The following is a 21,387-nucleotide window of genomic DNA, read 5'->3' on the forward strand; positions in this document are numbered from 1 at the left end:
GGACAGAGCTGGGAAGGGCTGTCTGGAGCAAGTCTTTGCTAAAACTGTTTGAGGACCATGAGCAAATTCCAGTGATGGAAAATCCTGCATTTCTGGGCCTGGGGGGGTCCCCAGGGTGCTGCTGCGTCCCCAGCACATGTCCCCATGTCACCGGAGCCCTCTGTGAGGTCACAATGGTTGGGCTCTACGTCTTCCTCCTGGGGCTGGTGCTGCCCCAGTTTCTCATGGCTTTTGCCTGGAGGAGCAGCGTGTCGATCCGTGGGATCCTGCTGCCCATCCGGAGGATGAGAGCGCTCAGAGGTGAGGGGCTGGTGGGAGGCTGGGCTCTGATACGTGCTGGAGGCAGTGTCCGTCCCAGCCGGGTGCTGGGGGCTGCGTCCCATCACCTCTCATCCTGCTGCCAGGCACGTGCCAGAGGGTCCTGGCTCCGTCCTCTCCCTGCCCTCCGTGAGGCAGCTGGGGACCGCTCAGAGGTGACTTGGGCTGGCCGGCTCTTGTCAGGGCTGCCCAGCCCCAGCCCTGCCGGGCTCTCCTTGCAGAGCCCATGTCCATCCCCTGGCCAGCTCAGGGCCCCTGTGCTGGACTCGCCCCAGCGCATTGCTGCCGTTCTGTCACTGAGGAGCCCAGGATGGGCCCAGTCCCCCAGGGTGGTCTTCCCACTGCTGCGGTGAGGGGAAGACTCCCTCTCCTCATGCCACTGACTTCCCTCTTGCCAGTACAGCCCAGCACAGGCTGATGGTGCTGGGGCGGTCTGGGAAGATCCTCACCCCTCCCTGGTGCGAAGCCCTGCAGCCAGCAAAGCCATTTCTTTCTTTTCTTGCAGCTCTCTGCCCATGCGTGCGTTCCCAGTCCAGACCTGCGCGTTCTGAGGACAGAGGCGGGGGGACGGGGACTGTCCCTGCGGCCGTCACTACCTTTGTGGCCGTCGGGACTTCTCTGCTAAAGCGACTGCAAGACCATGAGGTAAGGTGGGGGTTGAGGGCTCCCCGCCATGCCCCTGGCTTCCCCGGGTGCCGTGGCAGAGGGGCGTCTCACCTGACAGCACCTCTGCCCTCCTGCAGGCACTTTGTCCCCAGGCGTCGATCCTGCTGCTCAAGCTGGACTAATGCCATTGCTCCCCACTCCTTTCCCCGGGAGCTCCCAGTGCTGGGGCTCCTGCCCCGTGCGAGGAGCAACACTGGGCCCCAAGGCGCAGGGTGCTCACGGCTTCCCCTCCTCGGGGCGTGGTCTCGTTCCCATGCCTTCCCCTTTGTCACCGTCCATTTGGATCTCTCAAATGGACAGGACAACATACGCTGTGATTTTGACCTTATTTCATGAGCTCAGTAAGAAATACAATAGAAAAACATGACAGGGGCTCAATTCCCTTCTCCCAGACTCGTCTATCACGTGAATTCACTCCTTCACCAGTCAAGTCGTAAGGTTTCATAACTTATAATCTGTAACTCTTAATATCGTGCCCCTATGAGCAAAAAACCCAGAATTTTTTTTGCTATGAACCTATGAGCCAACGGAGAGCTTTTTGAGTAAGCTGATGTTTTATACCGTCCAGCTTGGAGGCTGGGTCTCTACCATTTCCTTACATTAGTGGATTCTGAGGAAGCTGCCAGACAAAAGGCAATGGCTGCCGGAGACAGCCATCCGCAGCTGGTAATGGCTGCATCATGGCCCTTTAGCTCTCTCTGGCCACCCGTCCTGCCTACACGGTGCTCTCGCTTTGACCTAATGGTGCTGCTCCTAGCATACACCAGGCCTTAGCAGGAGCTGGGTTAGCCAAAATCTAGGCAGGGCTTGAGTGAACAGTCACACCCTTCCTTGTCCGGCACTTTCCCCCTGACCTCCGCCGTCCCCCGTTTTCGGGAGTGACCGCCCAGGCTCCCACGTGGCCTTCTGGCCCGGTGGAGTCGATCTCCCTCTCTGACTGTCTGCTAGTGTCAGAGGCGCCACGGAAGAGCCTGCTGTTCCCCGTGGCTGTCCTGACCCATGCCTGCAAGTCGTCCCTCGTGCCTGTGTCACGCAGATGATTTGGAGGGCAGCAGGTCTCTGTCGTGGCTCCCTGGGAACAAGGGCAAAGCAAGTCCCATCACTCCCCTTTGTGGTCTGTCCCCAGGGTGACCGAGTGGAGACGTACCGGGAGCTGGAGAGCGTCCTGTGGGGAGGTGACGGCTGTTTGACGAGTGGCGTTGTGAACCGCCTGATAGCAGAGGCGTTGAGTGACATGCGAGCAGCTCAGGTGAGCTTGTTCTCTTTCAAGGCCACCCAAGCAGCCTGCCTCTGCCCCTGGTTTTGGGGGAAATACAGAGTGGCGCAGAGATGTTCCTCGGTTGTTCAGACCCAGCAGAGGTCCTAAGGGAGAGGCTCTGGGGGCTCGTCATGGCAGGGAATTTGGAGAGGGGAGTGTTGTGTTAAAGGGTAAAGACTTTAGGCAGAAAATACCCCCCCTTGCGTTCCAGCTTGTCCTTAGATGTCAGAGGGGCTGGGGGCGGCTAGGCTTAGGTTCTGGGTGATGCCCAATTCAGCACCGTAAGTCCGGTCGCGTTCAGTATGTTGAACCATCACGATTACGGTCGCAGAAATAGCGCACTGTACTTTCAGTTTAGTCGCGTTCAAGGAACTATGACAGCCAGACTTAAGGAGCTTGGTTGCGTTCAATGAACTATCATGGCTAGATTTTAACGAATAGTACAGTTTATTACAGCAACAGGAGTACGGGTTCTTTTGGATTGCCGATGATAAATACACTGTCTGCAAGGCACGTGCAAATAATAATACAGTCGACTACAAGCGCATTGAAGTCTGGAAGAAAAAGAGCTCTAAAGAATTCTAAGTTTCCCGGGAAAGCACTCGCTACAGCCGAGTGTTCGAATCTCACCCAAGAGGTGTCCCTCTGGGGGGAAGAGAGGTTCAGCCTGTCAGCTGACCCCAGAAGGCAGTGATGTCCTCCCAACTTGTCCACGACAGTATCTTCCCTAATAGTCCCCCTCTCTTTGGGCCTTTTTATACGATTTTCCTATTTAGGTGGAGCTCGAGCGACTCTAGTCATGCATGCCTTTACTTTGATTGGTATTAAGTTCTCTCGCTTTGCTTTTAAAAGGACATGCTAGAAAAAAATTCAGAGCGCAGGCTCAGTGAGGGGTGGTTGCACTCTGGAGGCGGGTAGCTTTTGGGATGGAGGTGTGTTTTGGTATTATAATGGGCAAAGTTCACCCAGAGGACGTGATTCTGCGTGTCAGTACCCCAGGACAGGGCACTTAGGAGATAAATCAGAAGTAGGGCGGTAGGTCGACAGAACCCCCATGATTTTACCTCCTTGCTTCCGTGGATTCAATGCAGGGACCTACCGTTCCTATCGTTCCAGTTCCCTATCCCTGCGATAATATCACAGAGACTGGCCGTGGCGTCTCCGCTCCGCTCCACCCTCCGTGTTACTTCTCTTAGGGTCAGCACACCAAACCCCCTTGGTGTTGCTAACATCTAAGGTTGCAGGTTACGTTGCACAGAGAATTACTAGGGAACCAATTCCTCGCGTGTCCACTGCATTCCACCCTGGAGGTTTTGCCTTCCCTCAAGGGGGCGCGGGGAACATAGTGATAAGTCACTTCTAGCAATCACTCCACAGGGAGGCAGGGAACTGTGCAGAGAAGCAGACTCGGGGCTGTTTCTAACTGAGCGACAGCTGGGTTCAAGCTCAACACTGTTTGTCCTGCTCTGAGGAAGAGCTGTGGCAACCCACCAGCCCCACGGAGAGGTCCCAGGGGGGCCCTGAGCCTGCGGCAGTTTGTTCCTGGCACCTGCACGGAGAGGGAGGGGGGGCAGCAGCACAGGGCTGTTCTGGGGAAAAGCCTCCCTCATCTCGCCAGGGAACTGCCCGCCTATCCCAGGGTACGAGAGGCAGCAGCCGCTCGGCCCCGAGCGCAGCTGTCCCGAGGGGTCTTGCAGAGGAGATGGGGTCATTCAGCCTGCCCTAGTGCCTCAGCCTTTTTCTCCGGAGTGTTTAACCTGTGGCGCTTTTGCAGGGTGTGACAGGTGACGTGAAGATGGCCGCTAGTGACGTCCTGGTAGCTCTGGCCCGCTCCCACTTCCACTTTGTCATGTCCGAGCTCCAGAGCCACCTGAAGGCCATGAGGAAGGTCCCTGATGAGATTGTGCTCCTCACCTTGGGCAAAATGGCCCGCAGATATGGTATGGCACCCTGGGCCTTGGGTAGAGATCTGTGATAACAAGGAGAAGGGATCCTCGCCCTCCCTAAATGCCCTGTGTTGAACTGGGGGGCTACGGAGTTGCCGTGCCTCCTTGTTCCGTGCCAGGGCCAGTCGGCAGCTCTGCCTTATCAGCCCGATGCCAGTTCCCAAAGGGTGGGAACCTGTTGGAGACAAACCCGCGGGGTCTTGGCCCTGCACCGTCCTCCCCATTTCCCCAGAGGGCTTCCCCCCTGGGGAAGGCAGCCCGTCCCACGCCCTCCGGCACGTCCTGCGTGGCCCAGCAGCCCCAGCCCTGGCAGGGATGGCCCCCAGTCTCCCGTGTCTCTCACCGACCCTCTCGGTCCCTCTGTCCCTGCCTCCTCTGCAGCCCTGCGGTGCATCCCCTTTGTGGGAATGACGCTGCTCGCCCTGCGCACCGTGCTGACCCAGGTGGGGAGCGGCGAGGTCCTGCATGCCGTCTGCAGTGGTGAGTGTCGGCTCCTTGGCTGGGGTCCTAGGGGCAGGGGCGGCCTTCGATGCCTCCATGTGATCTCAGAGGGAACGTGGTGGCTGTGAGCCCGCGGCAGTCCCAAACTGCAGCGAGTGTGTAGGAGGAGCGGGGGAAGGCCAGGAGGTTTCTGTGGGCAGGACGCGGCAGCGCTGCACGGAGAAACTCCTGGGTCCCTTCCCACGGTTTCTGTTCCCCCGCTTCCCTCTGGGATTAAACTCCCTGCTCTGAAAGGGCGAGTATGAGGGAAGGGAAGGGAAAAGGGAAGGGAAAGGGAAGGGAAGGGTGTGCAGTGAGAAATGCTGAAGGGGAAGGGGCTGTTGAGGAGGAGAAGGTGCGATGGGAGTGAGGAGGAGAGAAACGGTGGGGCGTTTGAATCCAGGCACCTCAAGAGCACAGATTGCCCTCGGATCCAGATCTAGTCTTGGGCTGAGCCCTGCCGAGCCTGGGACTGTCCTTAAAGCAGGCTTGGGCGTGAATGCAAGGTACCGTCCCTGCTGCAGACTCTCACATGCTCCCTTTTCCTTCGTCCTGGTGCAGTCCTGGAGCAATGGTCGCAAGGAGTCGGTACATACCTCTGCAGCTGGGAGCAATGCCCCTTCCCTCGCAAGGGGGCGGCACAGTTCTGTGAAGCCATTTACCCGGTCTTCCGCTATGTGGTGGCAAATTGGCTGGACTGCAAGGAGGAAGAGGTGAGAAGTGCTGCTTTCCACGCCCGGGGCTGCAGCAGGGATGTCCGTGGCGCTGGGTCCGTCTGTGCCCAGTGGGGTGCGAGCAGAGGGCCGAGGGGAGGGGGGCTTCCCGACGGGAAGCAGCCGAGCCTTGGGGCCTTTCTGCAGGGAGGGCTGGGGTAGCAGGGTGGGGTGGGGAAGTGCTCTCTCTCCTCTGGAGCGAGCCCTTCTTCTGCAGGGCAGAAGGGAAAGGGAAACCCCTCCCAGTGGGAAGGGCAGACCGGTGTCCAGGGGGTGCTGAGCACTAGGCAGACCTTCAGCCCTCCAAGCGGAGCCTCTCCCTTCCCTCTTCAGGACAAGCAGGCTGTCCTCGGGGCAGTGGCTGCCATGCTGGGGGTCCTTCTGCATGAGGAGCAGCACCGAGAGCATACCTGGGAGCAGCTCCTCTGGCTCCTGCAGCAATACCAGGAGGTCCGAGACACCTCCCGGCTCACCAAGGTGAGATGTTGCGCAGGGCCCGGCGTGCGTGGCTGCTGGGTGGGTCTGTGCGAGTGCTAAGAGGCAGTGGGGAGCTGTGGGGTGCCAGGAGGAGCTGGGAAGCCCTCAGAGAAGGAACAGGAAGAGCAGAGGAGGCGAGGGGTTTTCTGGGCTCTTTGGGCAGAAAGGGAGAAACCGGGGGCAGGGCGGGAGGGAGGCAAGAGTCCCTGGGGCTCACCTGCTCAGGAAGGGAGGCATTGCCAGCTCCCTGGGGCTCTGCGTGCAGGAAGAGCTTTGCCCGAATGCCCAGGGCCATGTCCAGTCCCATGCTGCGACTGGCGAGGTCTGATGAGTGGGAAACTGAGTTGTCGAGCCCGGGCTCCGTTCCGAGGAAAGAGACCCTCTTGATGCTGCTCTGCTCATCGGGCTTTTCCCTGGGAGCTGATGTGAGGGGCTCCCCTTATCCCAGGTGTGCTGGGTTTCTCCCTTCCCAAGTGCCTTTAGGTGGCTTTAGCCTCCTCTTCCCCCCCGTTCTCTTGTAGAGCCTCAGCTATGTCCTGGAGATACTGGAGGGAGTTCAGACCCCAATGCCGCAGGGCACGGCTCTTGCCATCAGCACCGCTGTGCACCGCCAGGTAAGGGGAGCCCTGCACCCTGCCGCAAGCCTGAGGCCTGCACCCGTGATTGCCACGGAGGGGAGAGACCTGCCGGCTGGCAGGGCAGAGCAGGGCGTTCCTCCACTGGGACCTTCCTGCAGGCCTGGAGCACGCCAGGACTTCGATCCGGGTGCCATCTTAAGGCTGCAGGAGGCCTGATCCTGGCTGTTTGGAACGGGCCTGAGGGGCAGCCCGGTTGCCACAGCCATTTCCCTCTCGGCCAAGTCGCAGGAGGACTCTGGAGCGCCAGCACCCTGAGGGCAGCCTTTCAGCGCTGCTCAGCCTCAGCTCCTGGGCAGCCTGGGCTGCCGCAAACCTCTGTGTGTGCCCGGGGCCACCGTGGGGTGGGCTGGGTTTCAGCTGTGGGTCCCATGCCCAGAGTGCCCAGGGAGAGGAGAACGGAGAGCGCCGTTTCTTTTCAGTCCCTCTCGGCACTGACGCCACTTTCTCTAAAATGGACCTTGTTCCCGCAGCTCTCTGACGTGACCGAGGAGCCTGGCCCGGCCCAGAAGGCAGTGCTGTCCCGCTGCATCATGCTGCAGGGTAAGGAGAGGAGACTGGGCGATGGCCCGCCGTGCCGTGGCAGCTCTCTCCCTGTCCTTGGCTGTTGGGGACAGCTGCCTGCTGATGCAGAATGCGATTTCTTCCCCGCAGCACGAATGCGCCCCGAGGAGACAGGCGTGTTTCTGCACTCCCAGCTGAGCGGTGGGAGTGAGGCCGGTCGCGTGGCAGCCCTGGGCCTGCTGGGAGTGCTGGCCCGCGCTGACGGTCAGTGCCACAGACCAGGGACGCAAGGCAGGGGTTGGGGCTGCTGGGCTGACAGCAGGAATGGGCCGAAAGTGGTGCACCTGCACCCAAAGGGAGCTGCGAAGAGCGGGTCCCCAGCCGAGCTGATGGCCCTGCAACAGGGCTGTCCCCCGGCAGTTAGAAATGCCGGCACACCAGGGACGACGCTCCAAGCTCTGTAACACGGGCAGGCTGGTGGGCGGGCAGGTGGGCTGCTTTGCACAGGAGCTGCTCGTACCCGTGCTGTTTCTCTTGTTCTCTGTGTTGCCGTAGGCTTCGGTCCCTGTAAAATAGCCGTGCCTCTGGAAGCGGGGTTGCTCCGGCTACGCCGCTGCCTCCCGTGCAGCCAGTCAGGCCCCGCTCTTCTGTCCCATTGGAAGCTTCAGGGGATCCCTTCTGCCACTGGGGCTCTGCCTCAATGCACACCTCTCCGTATCTCTTCCAGCACCTGCGGCGAGAGAGAAGCTGCCCCAGCTGGTGGAGGCCATGCGCCCCTTGTGCAGTGACCCCAGTGCCCAGGTGAACTGGTTTGGGAAGGGAGGGTGCCGCCAGGGGAGGCAGAGAAACCCTTTCCCTTGGGACAGAGCCAGGGGGCCTGGGGAAGTGCTGGCGCGTTGCCCAGGTGGTGGCTGATGGCTCGTCCCTGGGGAGAGCTGGCCGGGCAGAGCGGGGAGGTCTCTGCGCTCTGTGGGGCAAATGCCCGTCCAGCCTGGTGCTGAAGCCCAGCCCTGACACCAGGAGCGAAAGCTTCTGCCGTGGCCTTGCCACCTCTCTGCGAGCCACAAAGGCGCAAACCCTTTGGGTTTTGAACAGGAGGGTCATAACCACACTCTCCCCTGGCAGGTGCGGAGGGCAGTTCTGGAGTTCAGCAGGGAGCTGCTCAGCTCCGGATCCCAGAGCTGCTGGCCATGGGATGTGGTGGGGCACATCTTCAGCGAGTTCAGCCGGACCTCGGGCAGACTGGTAAGGGCGGAGCAGGACACCCAGGGCTGGTTTTTTTGACCAGCGCCTGGACCGTGCTGAGAGCTCCTGCCGGCGGCCTTGGCCTTGGCGAGCTCCATGCTGCAGAGCCATCGGCACTGGCGCTGCCGTCAGAGCCGCTTCCGAATGGCCGTTCCTCGTGGGCGTCTGTGCCGATGTTGGTGGAGATGTCGGTGGATGATGTGGGTTTACACCTCGGCATGCCACCCGGCACTGTGGTGCCGAGCTGCGCCCACAGGCGCCTTCGGCAAAGCCGCCTTGCAAAGGGAGGGTCTTGTAGGGGCAGGACATCTTCCATCCTTAAATGCTGCTGGACGGTGAGCAAAACACAGCCAGTGCAGACAGGTGGGCCTGGCTAGAGGAGCTTTCTGTGGTGTTCTCGTGCTCTGGCCCTCCAAAGCACAGCCGGCCCATCCAGTAACAGTCTGGGGGCCCACATCCCTTCTGGCAAGGGGACGGGCCGTTTGGCAGTCCCTGCGGTGAGCATTTCCCAGCATTCAGCTGGGTGCCCAGGAGGTGAAAGCTGGGGATGGCCGAGCCTCCCGCTGACTCGCCGAGGACGTTCCCTCTGGCCGCACCTTCCCTGTAGCTGGGAGATCCATGTGCGTCGCTCTGAGGCTCGGGGAGGCTCTGCTTTGGGAGCAGGGCAAAGGAAAGGGCTTCCGGGTGCTCCTCCACATCCGTCGTCGGGCTGCGTGTGCTGCCTCCAGGGCTGGCACTGAGCACAGCCTTGCTGAAGGGCACATTCCTCAGGTCTGCTTTGGTGGCACGACAGCAGCATTTGGGCCCCAGGGGACCGAGCAGACAAGCAGCGGCACTGTCTGCTCCCAGGCTTCCCAGTCCTTCCCAGGGTCTGGGACCCGGTCCTCGAGCTGGGTCCGTCTGGCCGTCGGGAGGGAGGCAGGCACAGGAGCAAGAGGAGCACTGGTGAGGCGTGCCTGAGCCTCATCAGTTGGGAGCTGAGGGTAACTGGGGGTTTGCCAACTCTGTCTTACAGGTGGCAGGAGGCCTTTTTGCCTGGGAAAACCCAGAGGATGGAGCAATTCGAGCCCTGTGCCTGGACATCGTGGGCTCACTGGACGTCACTCTGAGAGGGATGACCAAAGTAAGTTGCCCTCTGTCCTGCTGCTGTGGCCACTTCTTGCCTTCAGGACATTTTTCCGTGTGCTCCCCCATGCCCTGAACCTGTCCCCTCCTGCGCTGAAGCGCACCAGGCTCGGGGAAATGCAGACCGTCCTTTTCGTCTTGGCGCTGAGCGGAAATGCCAGTGTGGCGAATTGCCCGGTTCTTCTCTGCAGCTCCTGTGGCCGAGGCTGCTGCAGTACGTGGTGCCAGCCCAGTACAGCGGCATGCTGATCCCGCTCTCCCGCTGTCTCCGAGCCCTGGTTGAGAGGCGGGAGAGAGCGGGGTGCGAGGAGGAGGAGGAGGAGGAGCCGGATGCCACGGACTCCCAGGAGCAAGGTAGGAGCCCCAGCGAGTGCTGCTGCTGGGTTTGGCCAGGGGTCAGGCCAGCCCGCGTCTCCCTGCACCCCACCAGCCCTGAGCAGGAGCCCAGGAAAAGCAAAGGGCAGAGACAGGCTCTGCTGCTGGGCACGAGGGGCTCTGCCCTGCGTGGCCCCGTGCCCGGCGCAGAGGCCTGGCTCTCCTGCTCGCAGCGCTCTCCTGGTGAGCCGGGGCTCGCTCCTGGCCGTGCTGGAGCTGCCTTCATCTCCTGCTGGGCAGCCCTGGGGAGCCCCCCAGCCAGCGCTATTGCAGCGCAGCTGCTCTCAGCCCTCCGCCCTGTGTGGGGCTATCGGAGGCGTGAGGCTCGTCGGCTCACCCAGCCTTTCTGCCTCCCCACAGCCCGGCTGCCGGCTCCCCAGGCCCTGCTGGCTCGACTGCTGGTGAGTAGCGGGGCCCTGGGGAAAGAGCTTTTCTGGCCAGGGGTGGTGGGAGATCCCGGGGTAGAGATGCTGTTGAGGCCAGCGCTGGGAGCCCCCAAGGAGGAGGCAGCATGCCCGAGCCCATCAGGGATCCCGCTCCGTTCTCAGGGCTGGCAGCACCCTGGGTGAAGCCATCGGCTGCCTGCTGCCAGCCAAGCGGCACCGAGCTCCCTCCTGGGAGAAGCTGTGGCTCTGGCGGCAGGAGTGACCCTTCTCTCCTGCCCTCCTCTAGGTGGTGGCGGCAGCTCCTTACCCGAGCCGCGAACGCGCGGTTGCTGCCTTGCAGCTGCTGCAGGCCCTCCACGGCAGGATCCACAGAGGCTTGGGGGCGGCGTGGGCGACCGAGATCCCCCTCCTGCTGCAGTACCTGGAAGGTAAAGTGCAGGTGGGAGGGAGAGGCTGGAGGGGAGGGAGGGGGGCAGGAAAACGCAGCTGCCCCGGCGCGACGGAGGGGAATTGTCCCCAGTTCCCCAGCCCTTGCTCCGCTGCCTTTCCCCTTCCAGGGAGCCGGTGCTGAGGCTGGGGGCAGCTGTCCCCTGGCATCAGTTCAGCCCAGGGGATGGGCAGGGCCGTTGATGTCCCCTCGGAGGGCAGGTCTTGGCATCACCCAAGGATGGTGTCTGGGAGAGGGACGGGACTGGTGCTCCTGGAGGGGGTGCAGCCCTCGGCTGTGGAGGACCAAGTCCCCAGGCCAGGCGAGGTTTGCCGCAGCTGTCCCCGGCAGTAGCCTGGGAGAAGGGCTGGAAATGGGCAAAAGGCAATGGGTGGTTCGGGAGAAAACGTGTGTTGGGACTGGGTGGTTGGAGTTGTTCTGGGAGCTGCAGTCGCTCCGTGGGGATCTGCTGCGGCCAGTGCGTCCTTCCCCAGATTGAGTCAATGCCTCTGACGACCGCCCCTGGGATCCCTCCTGTGTCTTTGGCCTCGCAAGGGCTTTCGCGTAGGCCCTCTCTAGCCTGATGGCCTGGGACTTTTGGGAGGTCGTACTGCAGAGGAGAGCGCCGGACTCGCCTTTGGTGTGAGCTTAAATAGCTGCGAGAGCTTTTGCTTCCTCTTGCTTCCTAGGCAGAACTGAGAGCTCCCTGGCCTCTGCAGAGTGGGAGCACCGTGTGCTTAAGGTACAGCGTCCTTGCGGGGGGTCTCACAAATCGAGGGGGGAGAAGAGGGAGCAAAGTTGTGGGAGGAAGCTGGGGGCTGCCTGTGTAGGCACCAGGAGGTGGGGGCACCTCCTGAGCACCCTGCGCCTCCCCCGGCAGTAGGTGCCTGCCCACCCAAGAGGAGCTGCTGCCTGCACACGTGCCACGGCTGATGGCTAACGCCCTCTAACGCTGTGGCACGCGCCTTAGCACTGCCTCCTCCTCTGAGTCCGGCCTGCCGGGGGGTCTCACATGAGGCGTTAGGAGAAGAGGGAAGCTGGTGAAAAGAGGGTTGGGTGGGGTGGGGGAAGAGACTGCCGTTCCCGGCAGCTCTCCCCCGCAGCATCCCGGGACACGTGAGCGTGGAAAGGGCCCTGGCCAAGGTCAGGGGAACACTCGCTTCCTTTCCCGTTCACACCAGTTTCTGCGAGCGTCGCTGGAGCCCGTGGAGGATAAGGCCTGGACCATAGGCCTGAGCCAGGAGCTGAGCCAGCGGCTGGGCAGCTCTGCTGCCGGCTCCTGGGAGAAGGTATGTGTCCCGCCCGGCACTGGGGCTGGAGCTGGCGCTGGTGCTCTGCCCACGCAGCCAGATTTCACTGCTTTCCTTTCCCTCGTCCCCAAAAGGCGTTTCCCCTGGGCTGCCCCAGCGGCTGGCCACAGCCTGGCATCGTGGCTGGCTCTGCCTGCTCCCGGAGGTGGTGGGGTCCATCTGGGGCCAGCCCTCTCCTGACGGGTCAGGCCATGACTGCATCTCGGGCTCGGCTCCTTCTCTTTCAGCTTTTCCTGTACAAGGCTCTTGGGACAGTGCTGGCAGCTTGTCAGGACCTCAGACACATCCAAGGGCAGGTGCTGAAGTTCCTCCGGGAGACAAACCCTGTGGAGCTGTCTGAGGCCAAGGTGAGGTGATGCTCCTGTCCTGAGCATCCCCTGGATTTTCCTGGGGGAGAGGGAGGGCTGCTGCTGGCCCAGCTCCAGACCTCCTTGCTTTTCCCCGTTGCTGCTGTTTCCTGCTTGCTGCAACGTCCTGCCTGGCCACTGTCGCTGGCCACGGCTGAATGCCTGGACTGGAACCAACTCCCCGTTTCTCCGTGGTTGCAGGGAATGATTTCTGTTGTGTCCCACGCTGCCGAGAGCCACTTCTACCTGATCTTGGACAGGGTGACTCTGTTCTCTGCCGCTTTCACCAGAGACTGGTCCTACCAGGGTTCCACAGGCTGGAAGGTAAAGGAACGAGGGGCTTGCTGGTTGGCTTTCCTTTTTTGGGCTTCTTTCCACTTCTACACCTGCAGCAGCCACCCTGTGGCAGCTGCCTTTAGATTAACTTTCTTGGAAGAGCTACCCGAGACCTGTGTTTCAGAGGGGACATCCTGGTCTTGGGGCCCCTGAGGTGTCTTTGGAGAGGATGGGGTTTGGCACCTGGTGGATCAGAGCCACCCAGCTGGGGCAGCTGCAGCAATTGCTTGCTTGCTTGCTTGCTTGCTTGCTTGCTTGCAGCCACGTTGCCCTGACTTAACTTCAGCAGGAGCTGGTGACAAGGGGGTGGGCACAGTGTGACACTCTGCCCCTTCCTCAAAGCTGAGGGCTGGGAGCAGGAGCCTGGCGAGGTCTCGTTGGCTCTGCTCCCCACCTGGGGGCTGTGGGGAAGCCTTTCTGGGCAGGGCAGGGCCCTGCAGAGAGAGCAGTGCAGCCTGGCCTGGGGAGGGGAGCAGACCGGGCTCATCTGCGCCACTGACCCGCACCGGCTGCACGGCTCTGAGCAGGACCGTGACAGGCTATGTCGGGTACCTGTCCGCAGAAAGGTTCCAGACAGCTCCCCGGCCTCTCGAGTCAGTGGTATAACAGCCAGCAGCGTGTGCGATGCTGGCTGCACCTCCTCCCTCTCCGAGAGAGAGAACTCAAGCTGCGGGGTGGGAACAACTCCCAGCCCCAGCAGCACTGGCAGCTTGGGGAGCTGCTGGGGGAAACAAGGAAGCTGGCGAGGGTGCGGGGCAGGGCCTGCCGCAGGAGCCCGCCACAGGAGTCCCGGGGCTGATGTCTCAGGGCATCTCTGTCGACACAGGTACAGCGGCGGCAGAAGATGGAGAGAACCTGGACCATTCGTGCTGCTCTCATGCGCACCTACAGCGGCATCGCACTGCATGCCCCCAAGGAGCAGCTGCTCACCTGCGTGGATAAAGACATCATGGGCAACATCCTGAGGCTCTCCAGAGATAATGAGAGGGTAGGAGCACAGGGCGCGTAGGGTGGGGATGCCTGGGTGCCCCAGCTCCGGCCCCTCGGGGCTGGGGTGTACCGAGATGGGCGGTCTCTTCCTAAAGACCTCCCAAGGAGGGGTTTGTCCTCAACGTCCAGATGCAAGTTCTCCGTGGGTTCCTCCTGCCCATGCTCCTCTTCCACCTCTCAGCCCTTCAAAGAGTTCAAGGGGTGCTTTGCTCTCTTTGGCCTCAGGACTTGCAGCTCAAGCTCGCCCTGGTGCAGAGCATCGCCGAGGTCAGTTGTGCCATCCAGGCTGTGGGCGACTGCGGCAGCTTTGAGCTCTCCTCAAAGCAGGAGGCGACACGGACCCTGCTGGTGAGTGTCCGTAGCTGGAGCCGTCACACGGGGGAGTTTTGGGCTGCGCCATCAGCCTGGTTTCCCCAGAGGCACGATGGTCTCTCGGCTTCACGCGAGCTCCTGGAGCTGTGTCTGGAGCCGGTGGGGCCCTTGGGTGCTGGTACTGGGTGGCTGTGGCTGAGGAGCAGGGTCCCTCCTGCAGTGCCTTTGGGGTTCCGTGGGGGAGATGGGGCAGCGTCTGCCCAGGCCTGGCAGCAGAGCCTGTCCCCGGGGCGGCGGGAGGGCTGTCCCGTGTCCCTGCCCGCTGCCAACTCTGCACTTGTCTCTGGGACTTGCAGGACTGGATAGAGAGGGAGCCCTGGGACTCCCTGGTGTATGGAGTGTTTCATGCCCTGGAGGAGTTGAGGTGAGGTCTGTTCCCCAGGCTCTGGGCACTCCCAGTGTGCCCCAGCCCAGCTTGAGCATGGGGCCAGGAGCTGCTGGGGCTGTGGAGTGGGGAGGGTGTTCCCCATTCCAGGTGTCTCCCAGAAGAAGGGAGCCCCAGGGGTTCCTTAACCTGGTGGGTGGAGGGGTTGCCTGCTGCCTGGGCGGAGGTAGGAATTGCTGGAGCTGAAGGCAGTGCTCGCTGGCGTGGGCTGGGGGTGTTGGATTTGGGGCCCTCGATTAGGAGGGACCCAGTTGTGGTTTAAGCCACCCTGGAGAGGGTTAGTAAATCCCCTTTCTGTTTTGTCTCCCTTTTTCCTCTGGCCAGCAAGCTGAGGCCACCTCTGAGCGGGAAGGAAAATCGCAACCTGCTGGCAGTGTGCTGCCAGAGTGTTCTGTCCCATCCTTCCGAGGAGCAGATGAAAAAGGGAAGGAAGAGTGTGAGGGCAGCTGTGAACATGGAGGTACCCAGCGGCCAGTGCCTGCCCATCTGTGGGTCAGGATCCCACCTCAGCATGCCCTGGCAGCCCCCATGATGCATAGCCTCAGCTCTCCTTTGCTGCTTTTAGCTTCTGCACAGGAGAGGCATGGAAGATCTGGGCCACCTCATAGAAACCCTTCTGGAGGCTGAGGCGACCTCTGCCTGCTTTCGCAACGTGGTCCACGTGAGTAGCCACGGGGCAACAGGGAAAGCCTTGCCAGGGCAGAGAATCGAGACCTTGGTGGGTGATAGGAGGTGGATACCTTTCCTCCAGACAAATGGGGCTTTGGCTCCTTGCTCTGGGGCTGTGCATCTGGCCGGGGCCGGGGGTCAGGAGCGCCCGGCCACTGCAGCCTCAGGACAGGCAGCAAAGTGGGCCCTGGTGGAGGGAAAGCCAAGAGCCAGCCCTGAGCTGGGCGAGAGCAGCCCTGGGGGGAAGGCCGGAGCAGGGAGACGCCAGCAGGGAAGCAAGACCTGACGCAGGGCAGAGGCGGCTGCAGAGCGCGAGGCGGTGAAGGCTGCAGGGCCGGTTCTTGGTGGGGCGGGGGATGCGCCAGGAAGGGACCAGAGAAGAAGGGAGAGGGATCTTGGGGAGAGAAAGATTCCTGTTGCGAGCGAGATGCCCCCTGCCCCAGGTCCTGAAGGGCTGGCTCACCTCGGCCAAAGAATGGGAGCGGGAGAGAGCCCTGCGGGTTTGCACCCACGTGCTGGCCGCTTGCAAGGAGCGATGTGAGCTCACGGTGAGTAGGGACCCTCCGCGTGCCCTGGTGCCCCATTCCCACCATTCGTGGCCCTGGAAAGGAGCCCTGCCCGGCTGGGTGCTGGCTTTCGGGGCCCCTGGGATTACGGGGCAGCCCTTCTGCCTGCCCTTCTGCCTGGTCGCTGCCCAGGGAGCAGGCTGGGCAGTAGAGGCGAGCGGGCGCTGGGGCTGCCTGCAACCTTTTTCCTGCTGCTGTCCCCTGCAGAGAGGATGTCCCTACAAGCAGTTCGGCTCCCTGGTGGGACTGCTGGGGTCTCTGACCAGCGACTGCCTGGCCACATGCCGCCAGAGGGCATGGGTCTGCCTTGGCTACCTTCTCCAAATGCAAGGTGAGGAGAGCAGGCGCTTCCCAGCCTTGCTCAGCCCGATCCTCCCTCCCTCCCTTCCTGGCCTGGTGCCACCGGGGGCCCGTGGAGGGAAGGGGGAGGCAACGTGCTCGGCTGGTTTTGTGCCCCCACCCTGTTAGCCCTCTGCCCCCCTGCCCATCTCAGGAAGGATCCCTGAGAGAGTGTTGCTGAGTCCCACCTCCCCGGGGCGTGCGTGAGGTTGGGTGGTCAGGGCAGTCTCCCAAGTCATCCCTGGCAGGGAAGAAATCTCCTGTGGAGCACAAGAGAGAAAACCAATTTGCTGCCCAGAGCAAACTGGGCGGGGAGGAGGGATCTGAGCTGCAGGCCCAGAGCGTGCTGCAAAGGGTTGTGTTTGCACCCTTTCCTCTTCAGGCAGCAGGGTCTGCCTGTGCTGAGGAAGTCACAGGGAGGTTTCCTGCCTCCCAGAGATGATGGTGGCCTGTGTGGGAATAGGGGACGCAGCTGCTAGGAGCAGAGGCTGCTGAAACCCTGAAGCCCCAGCAAATGGTTTAAGGAGGAAGAGGGCTCTTTCCAGCCCGGGATTTGTCAGCCATTTATCGGGCTCAGGAAATCCCGCTGCCCCAAGTTCAGGAGGGCCCTGGCTTTCCCTGTGGCCTTCCCTGCCACCACGGGGGTTCTCCTTTACTGGTATCTGGGGCCAGAGGTTGGCTTTCTGTAGACGTGACTCCTGTCCTGCTGTTTGTTCCAGCCAAGAGCATGAAGGTGCCGCAGGCAGATGAGATCCGGTGCCTTTGTGAGGAGCTGAACAGCCCAGACACCGAGACTTTCGCGGAGACCTGTACCCAAATACGAAAGGTAACTGGCCCCGAAACAGTGGGGTGGGGGCCCAGCTCCTGGGCTCCTGCACGTCTCCCTGCTCCCGTCCAGAGTCTCTGTCTCCAGAGCGGGCTGTCCAGGACAGCTGTTGTCAGCAAGCAGCAGGAGGCTTTGAGGCAAGACCGTCCTTTAGGCACGCTGGAGCAGACACCATGATGTGTGCGTTTGCACACGCGTGTGTGTGCGTGAGTGCTCTTGTCAGAATACCAATTTGGTATATAAGCAAACAACAAGGGGGTAGGCACTTCCAAATCGGTTAGCTGCACCAGATGTAAACAGCACTGTAGGCACAGCAGGAGGGTCAAGAGCCTGCTCAACTCCGTGACTGCTCAACTAACAGTCCCGTCGAGTTGCCTTTCCTTTCCGAATCGCTGGGGCAGAGCTGTGATGCGGGCTCTCCTGTTCCTGACTTCTCTCCAGGCCGTTTGCAGATGCATCCCTGCAGCACAGGCTGTGGACTTTCTGACCGCCATCCTGGACAGCTTGCGGCCTGTCAAGCCCCCACGTGCAAGAGCAGTGAGAAAGTGGGCATTCATCTTCCTGGTGGAATGCAGAAAGGAGATAGTCCAGGAGGTAAGGGAGAGATTTTTTTCCATTAGACTTTGTCTTTTCTCCTGTTGGCTGTTGCACTACACCCTGTGCAGTTGGCACGGGCTCGAGAAATGCCGCCTGTGTGCCGAGCCTACTCAGGGGCTACTGAGGGTCCGAGTCGTGCATTAGCACCCGCTGCTGGCGCCTGCTCCAGCTGGTGACAAGGCTATGGGCACTTCTTGTCCAAAGTCTGCCATTGGTCCGGGTCCTTCCCATGAGTGAGGCACTGGGAGGCACCAGCCTTGCCATTCCTCCCCTTCCTCTGGGGTCACTGTCAGTCCTCCCTGCCCTGGGACCCACCTCACCCTTCTCGTTCTTCACTGGTCCCCAATTCCATCTACTCCGAGCTTTGCTGGGCATGCTAGGTTTTCCACAGGTTGCATAGTTGTTCATTGCTCTCATTGCTTTCCCCGACTGTGGTGTTACCCAGCCTGTGAGGTGCCCTTCCTTTAGCCACTAGTTGCTGCCCATCTGTAGCCTGGGAGCCTCTGGCCTCGTGCTGTGCCTGCCCTTTCAAGGCTCCTGTTCTCCTCCGCTCACGCTCTGCTGCGCTCCACTTGGGCTCTAGGGCCACCAGTGGCTCACGCAGTGCAGGCTAACTCAGTCTCAGGAGGGTAGAGGCGAGGAAAAGCGTCCCTGGAGAACGGGGTTCCTCTGGAAGGAGACACGTGCCCTTGCAGGGGCCCTGCAAGGCATCTGCGGGGTCTCAAAGAGCGTGTTTGGTCGTGGTCTTGCATCGCTACAGACACATGGGGAGAGCTAGCCAAGCGTTGAGCGTGAAGCGGGTCCGTGTCCTCTGTGTGCACACAGGGCACGCAGCTGCTCATAGGGTTGGGCCCAGGCACATGCAGCGGCCGAGGCTGTGCGTGTGAGCGTGTGCATGCGTGTGCGTGTGTGCATGCAGGTGCACGATTGCCAAGAGCACGCTGGGCTCCAGATGTGAGCCAGGGTCAGGCAGGGTGGAAGGCGTGAGGTTTCGAGCCGGATCTGGACTCTGCGTCAAGGGAGCAGGCATCGCTCGTGTGCCGAATGACTGTGTCCGGGCCCCGCAGGAGGGGGTAAAGGAGCCCTTCTTTCTCCTCTTCTTCCATTCAGGTGCCGAAAATCCTGAACACCCTGTACAGCTACATGCAGCAGAGCACCCACAGGCCCTTCCTGCTCCGTGCAGTGTTTCTCCTCGCCCGCTTTCACCAGGAGCCTGTAATCAGCAGTCTCCTCCAGAAGAGTCTGCTCATGGACAGGTACGGGCACGACCCACCTCCCCACTGTAGTCAAACAGGGACCCTGCAGCTTCCTTGCCCTGGGGGGGTCCGGTTGAGAAGCAGGTCTTTTTTTTCTGCCCGAGCAGTCTGGAGTGTTGCAAGACTGCGTGCTTGTGGCTCTGCTGTGAGTAGGGCGTCGTAAGCCCCATTGCAGGTGAGGAGGTTTGAGGGCACCGCAGGACCGCAAGGATACGGGCTCAGGGGTGAACGTCTCTTCCCTTGCAGTGACACGGTGGAGCTGTGGAGGAGCCTGGGGAGAAGCATCCTTGGGATTCGGATCCTGAGGGGCTTAGTGGAGAAACTAAACAGAGCAGGAAGCGACCGCCTGGGGACGGACTCCTCCACTTGTGAGCGGCACAACCGTCAGACTGCTCTGGAGACTCTGACGGTACGTTCAACGGCAGACACATGTCTGCAGCTTGGCATCTGCTTGCTAACTCACGCTTGGGCGCGAGGGAGTCAGGTGCCCTTTGGGGGTGCCTGTGGAGATTCGCAGGGCGCTGTGCTGGGCCAGCCTCAAGGAGTGTGGGGAGCCAGGCCAGTTTGGTACTCCTGAGCCACAAGGCTGTCACAGAAGTGACAAGTGCGGACAGTGACCCCCCACCCCGGGCAGGCGGGGGAACCAGGCTGGTGGGAAAAGGCCTTCCCTGAACAGGTGGTTCTTGGTCACGTTTCTCTGCAGATCACCCGTGCCATCTCCGAGGTGGTGCTTGCCCTGAGGAGCACGGAGGAGCTCAGGCAACTGCTTCCCCACCTCCTTCCCAGCCTCCTCAGGTGGGCCAGTGAAATGCTGGGTGCAGAGAGGCGGCTTTTGCTCATGAGCAGCTGGAGACAACTGTTCCTCGAGTGCGCGATGCATGTGGAGAAGCCGTGCAGGTGAGGAGCCGAAGGGGCAGATGGAGGGGCTGGCTTCAGTTCCCCGTGCCAAGGCACGTGCCTTTGTGGGGCTGAGGGAGGGCTTCGCCTGCCCCACTTCCCAGATGCGGAAGGCGGTCGTCGTACTTGGTTTTACTTCTGTTCCTTCATGGAGAAACTCCAGCTCCCCCGCAGGAAGGTCTTACGCAGCTCATACTGCGGACGGCCGTCCTCTTGCCTCCTGCATACCCTTGCGTGCACAATAGCATTGCACTCCCTCAACGGACCCCCGCTGGAGCAGTGACTCTTGCGGGCACTGGTGTCATTCTTGGCCAAAGGCTGGTGGGAAGAGGTATGAGGTGTTGGCCTCGGTTGACACCTAGCGTGGAGTCAGTCTAGAGGCGTGGGTTTTCTTCTGCTTCGGTGGGTCTGGGGCATGAAGAAAATGCCAGTGTCGTTAGCTGCAGTCTGGAAGGCTGTGAAGCATCATTCCAGGGGTATTTAGCTCTGCTGCAGATCAGTCTTCCCCTAACCTGCTGCGATTTGAGAGTTCTTGGGGTTTCTGGCGGTGGTGCTATTTGGACTTGTTTTGTTTGATTGGGTTTGCTTATTTTGCGCTTTGTTTCTTTTGCCAGGATTTTCCTTTCAGCTATAGAGTTGGTGCTGGGCAGATGCATGGTGCAGAAATGGACGCGGCTGCTCGTGAATCGGGCAGTGTGGGCTCGCCTGGAAGACCCCCTGGCTCACCCTGAGGGGGTGCGTCTCCTGACCCGGTAAGAGCACCAGGGATGCATCTGGCCAACTCCTGCAGGGCTGTGCCCAGGGAAATGGCCGCTGGACCCTGGAAGCCGTCGGGAGCTGAAGAATAGCGTCTGCGTCGGCGCAAGCGAATTTTGGAGGCCCGGCCTGTGGCCTTCCTGGGTAACTGTGTGTCCCTCGCTTGTGACCCCTGCACAGCATCCTGCTGCACGCTGGGCTCGTCTCCCCCTGTCTGGTGAAGAACCTCTTGCCGTGGCTGGATTCCTGCTCAGTTAAACTGCGGGTGACAGCTACAGCTTGCTTTGCTGAGGTAAGGCAGGAGATGGGGAAGGAAGGGGTGAGAGGGCTTTTACTGAGATACTGCTGCTCGGGATGTCTTTTTCTGTGGGAAGATCCCTGGCGAACGGGTCCCTGGAGCGGGGTGGCCAGGGGAGCACGTGGCCGGGACCAGGTCCCCACGGCACTGCCTGTGGTGTTGTTCCAGATCTCTCGGGACCGCAGGACGACAGGGACCTCCAAGTGAGGCAGGCACTTAGAGGAATCCCTCCGCAATACCTGGCCCCAGCCAGCACCACGGAGTTAATTAAAGCTCATCAAAAGACACCGAAAGGGGAGCGTATCTGTTCTTTCCCTAATCGCAGCCCGGCGGTCGGTGAGACAACGTGTGGGTGACACCGAGGCTGGGGGCTGCCAGCTGCGGGGCCCCTCTCAGATCTTCCCGGGCTGGGGACAATGGAGTCATGCCGGGACAGACCCCAGAGCAGGGGTCTCCCCGGGGGGTCCTGGGGCCTTGCCGTGCCCTCCCACTGCCCATGGGGATCCCCTCGCCACCCCTCCCACCGCGGCATGACCACCTCCAGCACCAGCCCGCGCTGGTGCAGGGAACGGCCCAGGAGAGCCCCGACCGTATCGCCACAGCAGGCTTCGCCCTCCCGGCGTCCCGTCACGCTGGGACCCCCCAGGGCACTGCCCAGTGACACGCTGGGGGGAGTCGGGGGCACTGGGGGGAACCGAGGGGGTCACAGGAGGTTACAGGTGTGTGGGCAGGGGGCGGAAGGGGGGCACTGGGGGACGAGTGGGGAATGGCGGGGGGACCTTAAAGGGTCAGCAATGGCACAGGGGCCGAGCAGAGGGACGGAGAGTAGCATCTGGCTGGCCCATCGGACCCCTGCCCCTTAACCCAGGCAGGCCCCACTGGTGCTGT

At 61.5% G+C, this 21,387-nt stretch overlaps 1 protein-coding gene across 1 annotated transcript; it reads left to right on the forward strand.

Annotated features, from left to right (window-relative positions):
• The first annotated feature begins 942 nt into the window (after positions 1-942).
• Positions 943-20,706, forward strand: LOC126042861 (maestro heat-like repeat-containing protein family member 2B). Its single transcript, XM_049810594.1, has 34 exons — positions 943-963; positions 2,111-2,233; positions 4,017-4,182; positions 4,570-4,668; positions 5,230-5,381; positions 5,715-5,858; positions 6,380-6,472; positions 6,967-7,036; positions 7,148-7,261; positions 7,725-7,798; positions 8,123-8,242; positions 9,258-9,365; positions 9,559-9,721; positions 9,983-10,143; positions 10,415-10,556; positions 11,245-11,297; positions 11,737-11,844; positions 12,093-12,212; positions 12,414-12,536; positions 13,375-13,536; positions 13,668-13,886; positions 14,207-14,274; positions 14,620-14,755; positions 14,861-14,956; positions 15,408-15,512; positions 15,738-15,861; positions 16,589-16,695; positions 17,137-17,289; positions 18,403-18,548; positions 18,795-18,957; positions 19,252-19,445; positions 20,060-20,197; positions 20,382-20,493; positions 20,668-20,706. The coding sequence occupies exons 2-34, from the start codon at positions 2,219-2,221 to the stop codon at positions 20,704-20,706; spliced, it is 3,987 nt and encodes a 1,328-aa protein (XP_049666551.1). The 5' UTR covers positions 943-963; positions 2,111-2,218.
• The last annotated feature ends 681 nt before the right edge of the window (positions 20,707-21,387 follow it).

The sequence above is a fragment of the Accipiter gentilis genome, chromosome 9 (genome assembly GCF_929443795.1).
Source record: "Accipiter gentilis chromosome 9, bAccGen1.1, whole genome shotgun sequence".
NCBI lineage: Eukaryota > Metazoa > Chordata > Aves > Accipitriformes > Accipitridae > Astur > Astur gentilis.

What these genes read in the sequence shown, in the direction of transcription:
- LOC126042861 (XM_049810594.1), top strand. An exon ending in CCGCTGCATCATGCTGCAGG is followed by an intron (nt 7,037 to 7,147) that starts GTAAGGAGAGGA and finishes TCTTCCCCGCAG; the next exon opens with CACGAATGCGCCCCGAGGAG. An exon ending in GAAAGGAGATAGTCCAGGAG is followed by an intron (nt 17,290 to 18,402) that starts GTAAGGGAGAGA and finishes TCTTCCATTCAG; the next exon opens with GTGCCGAAAATCCTGAACAC.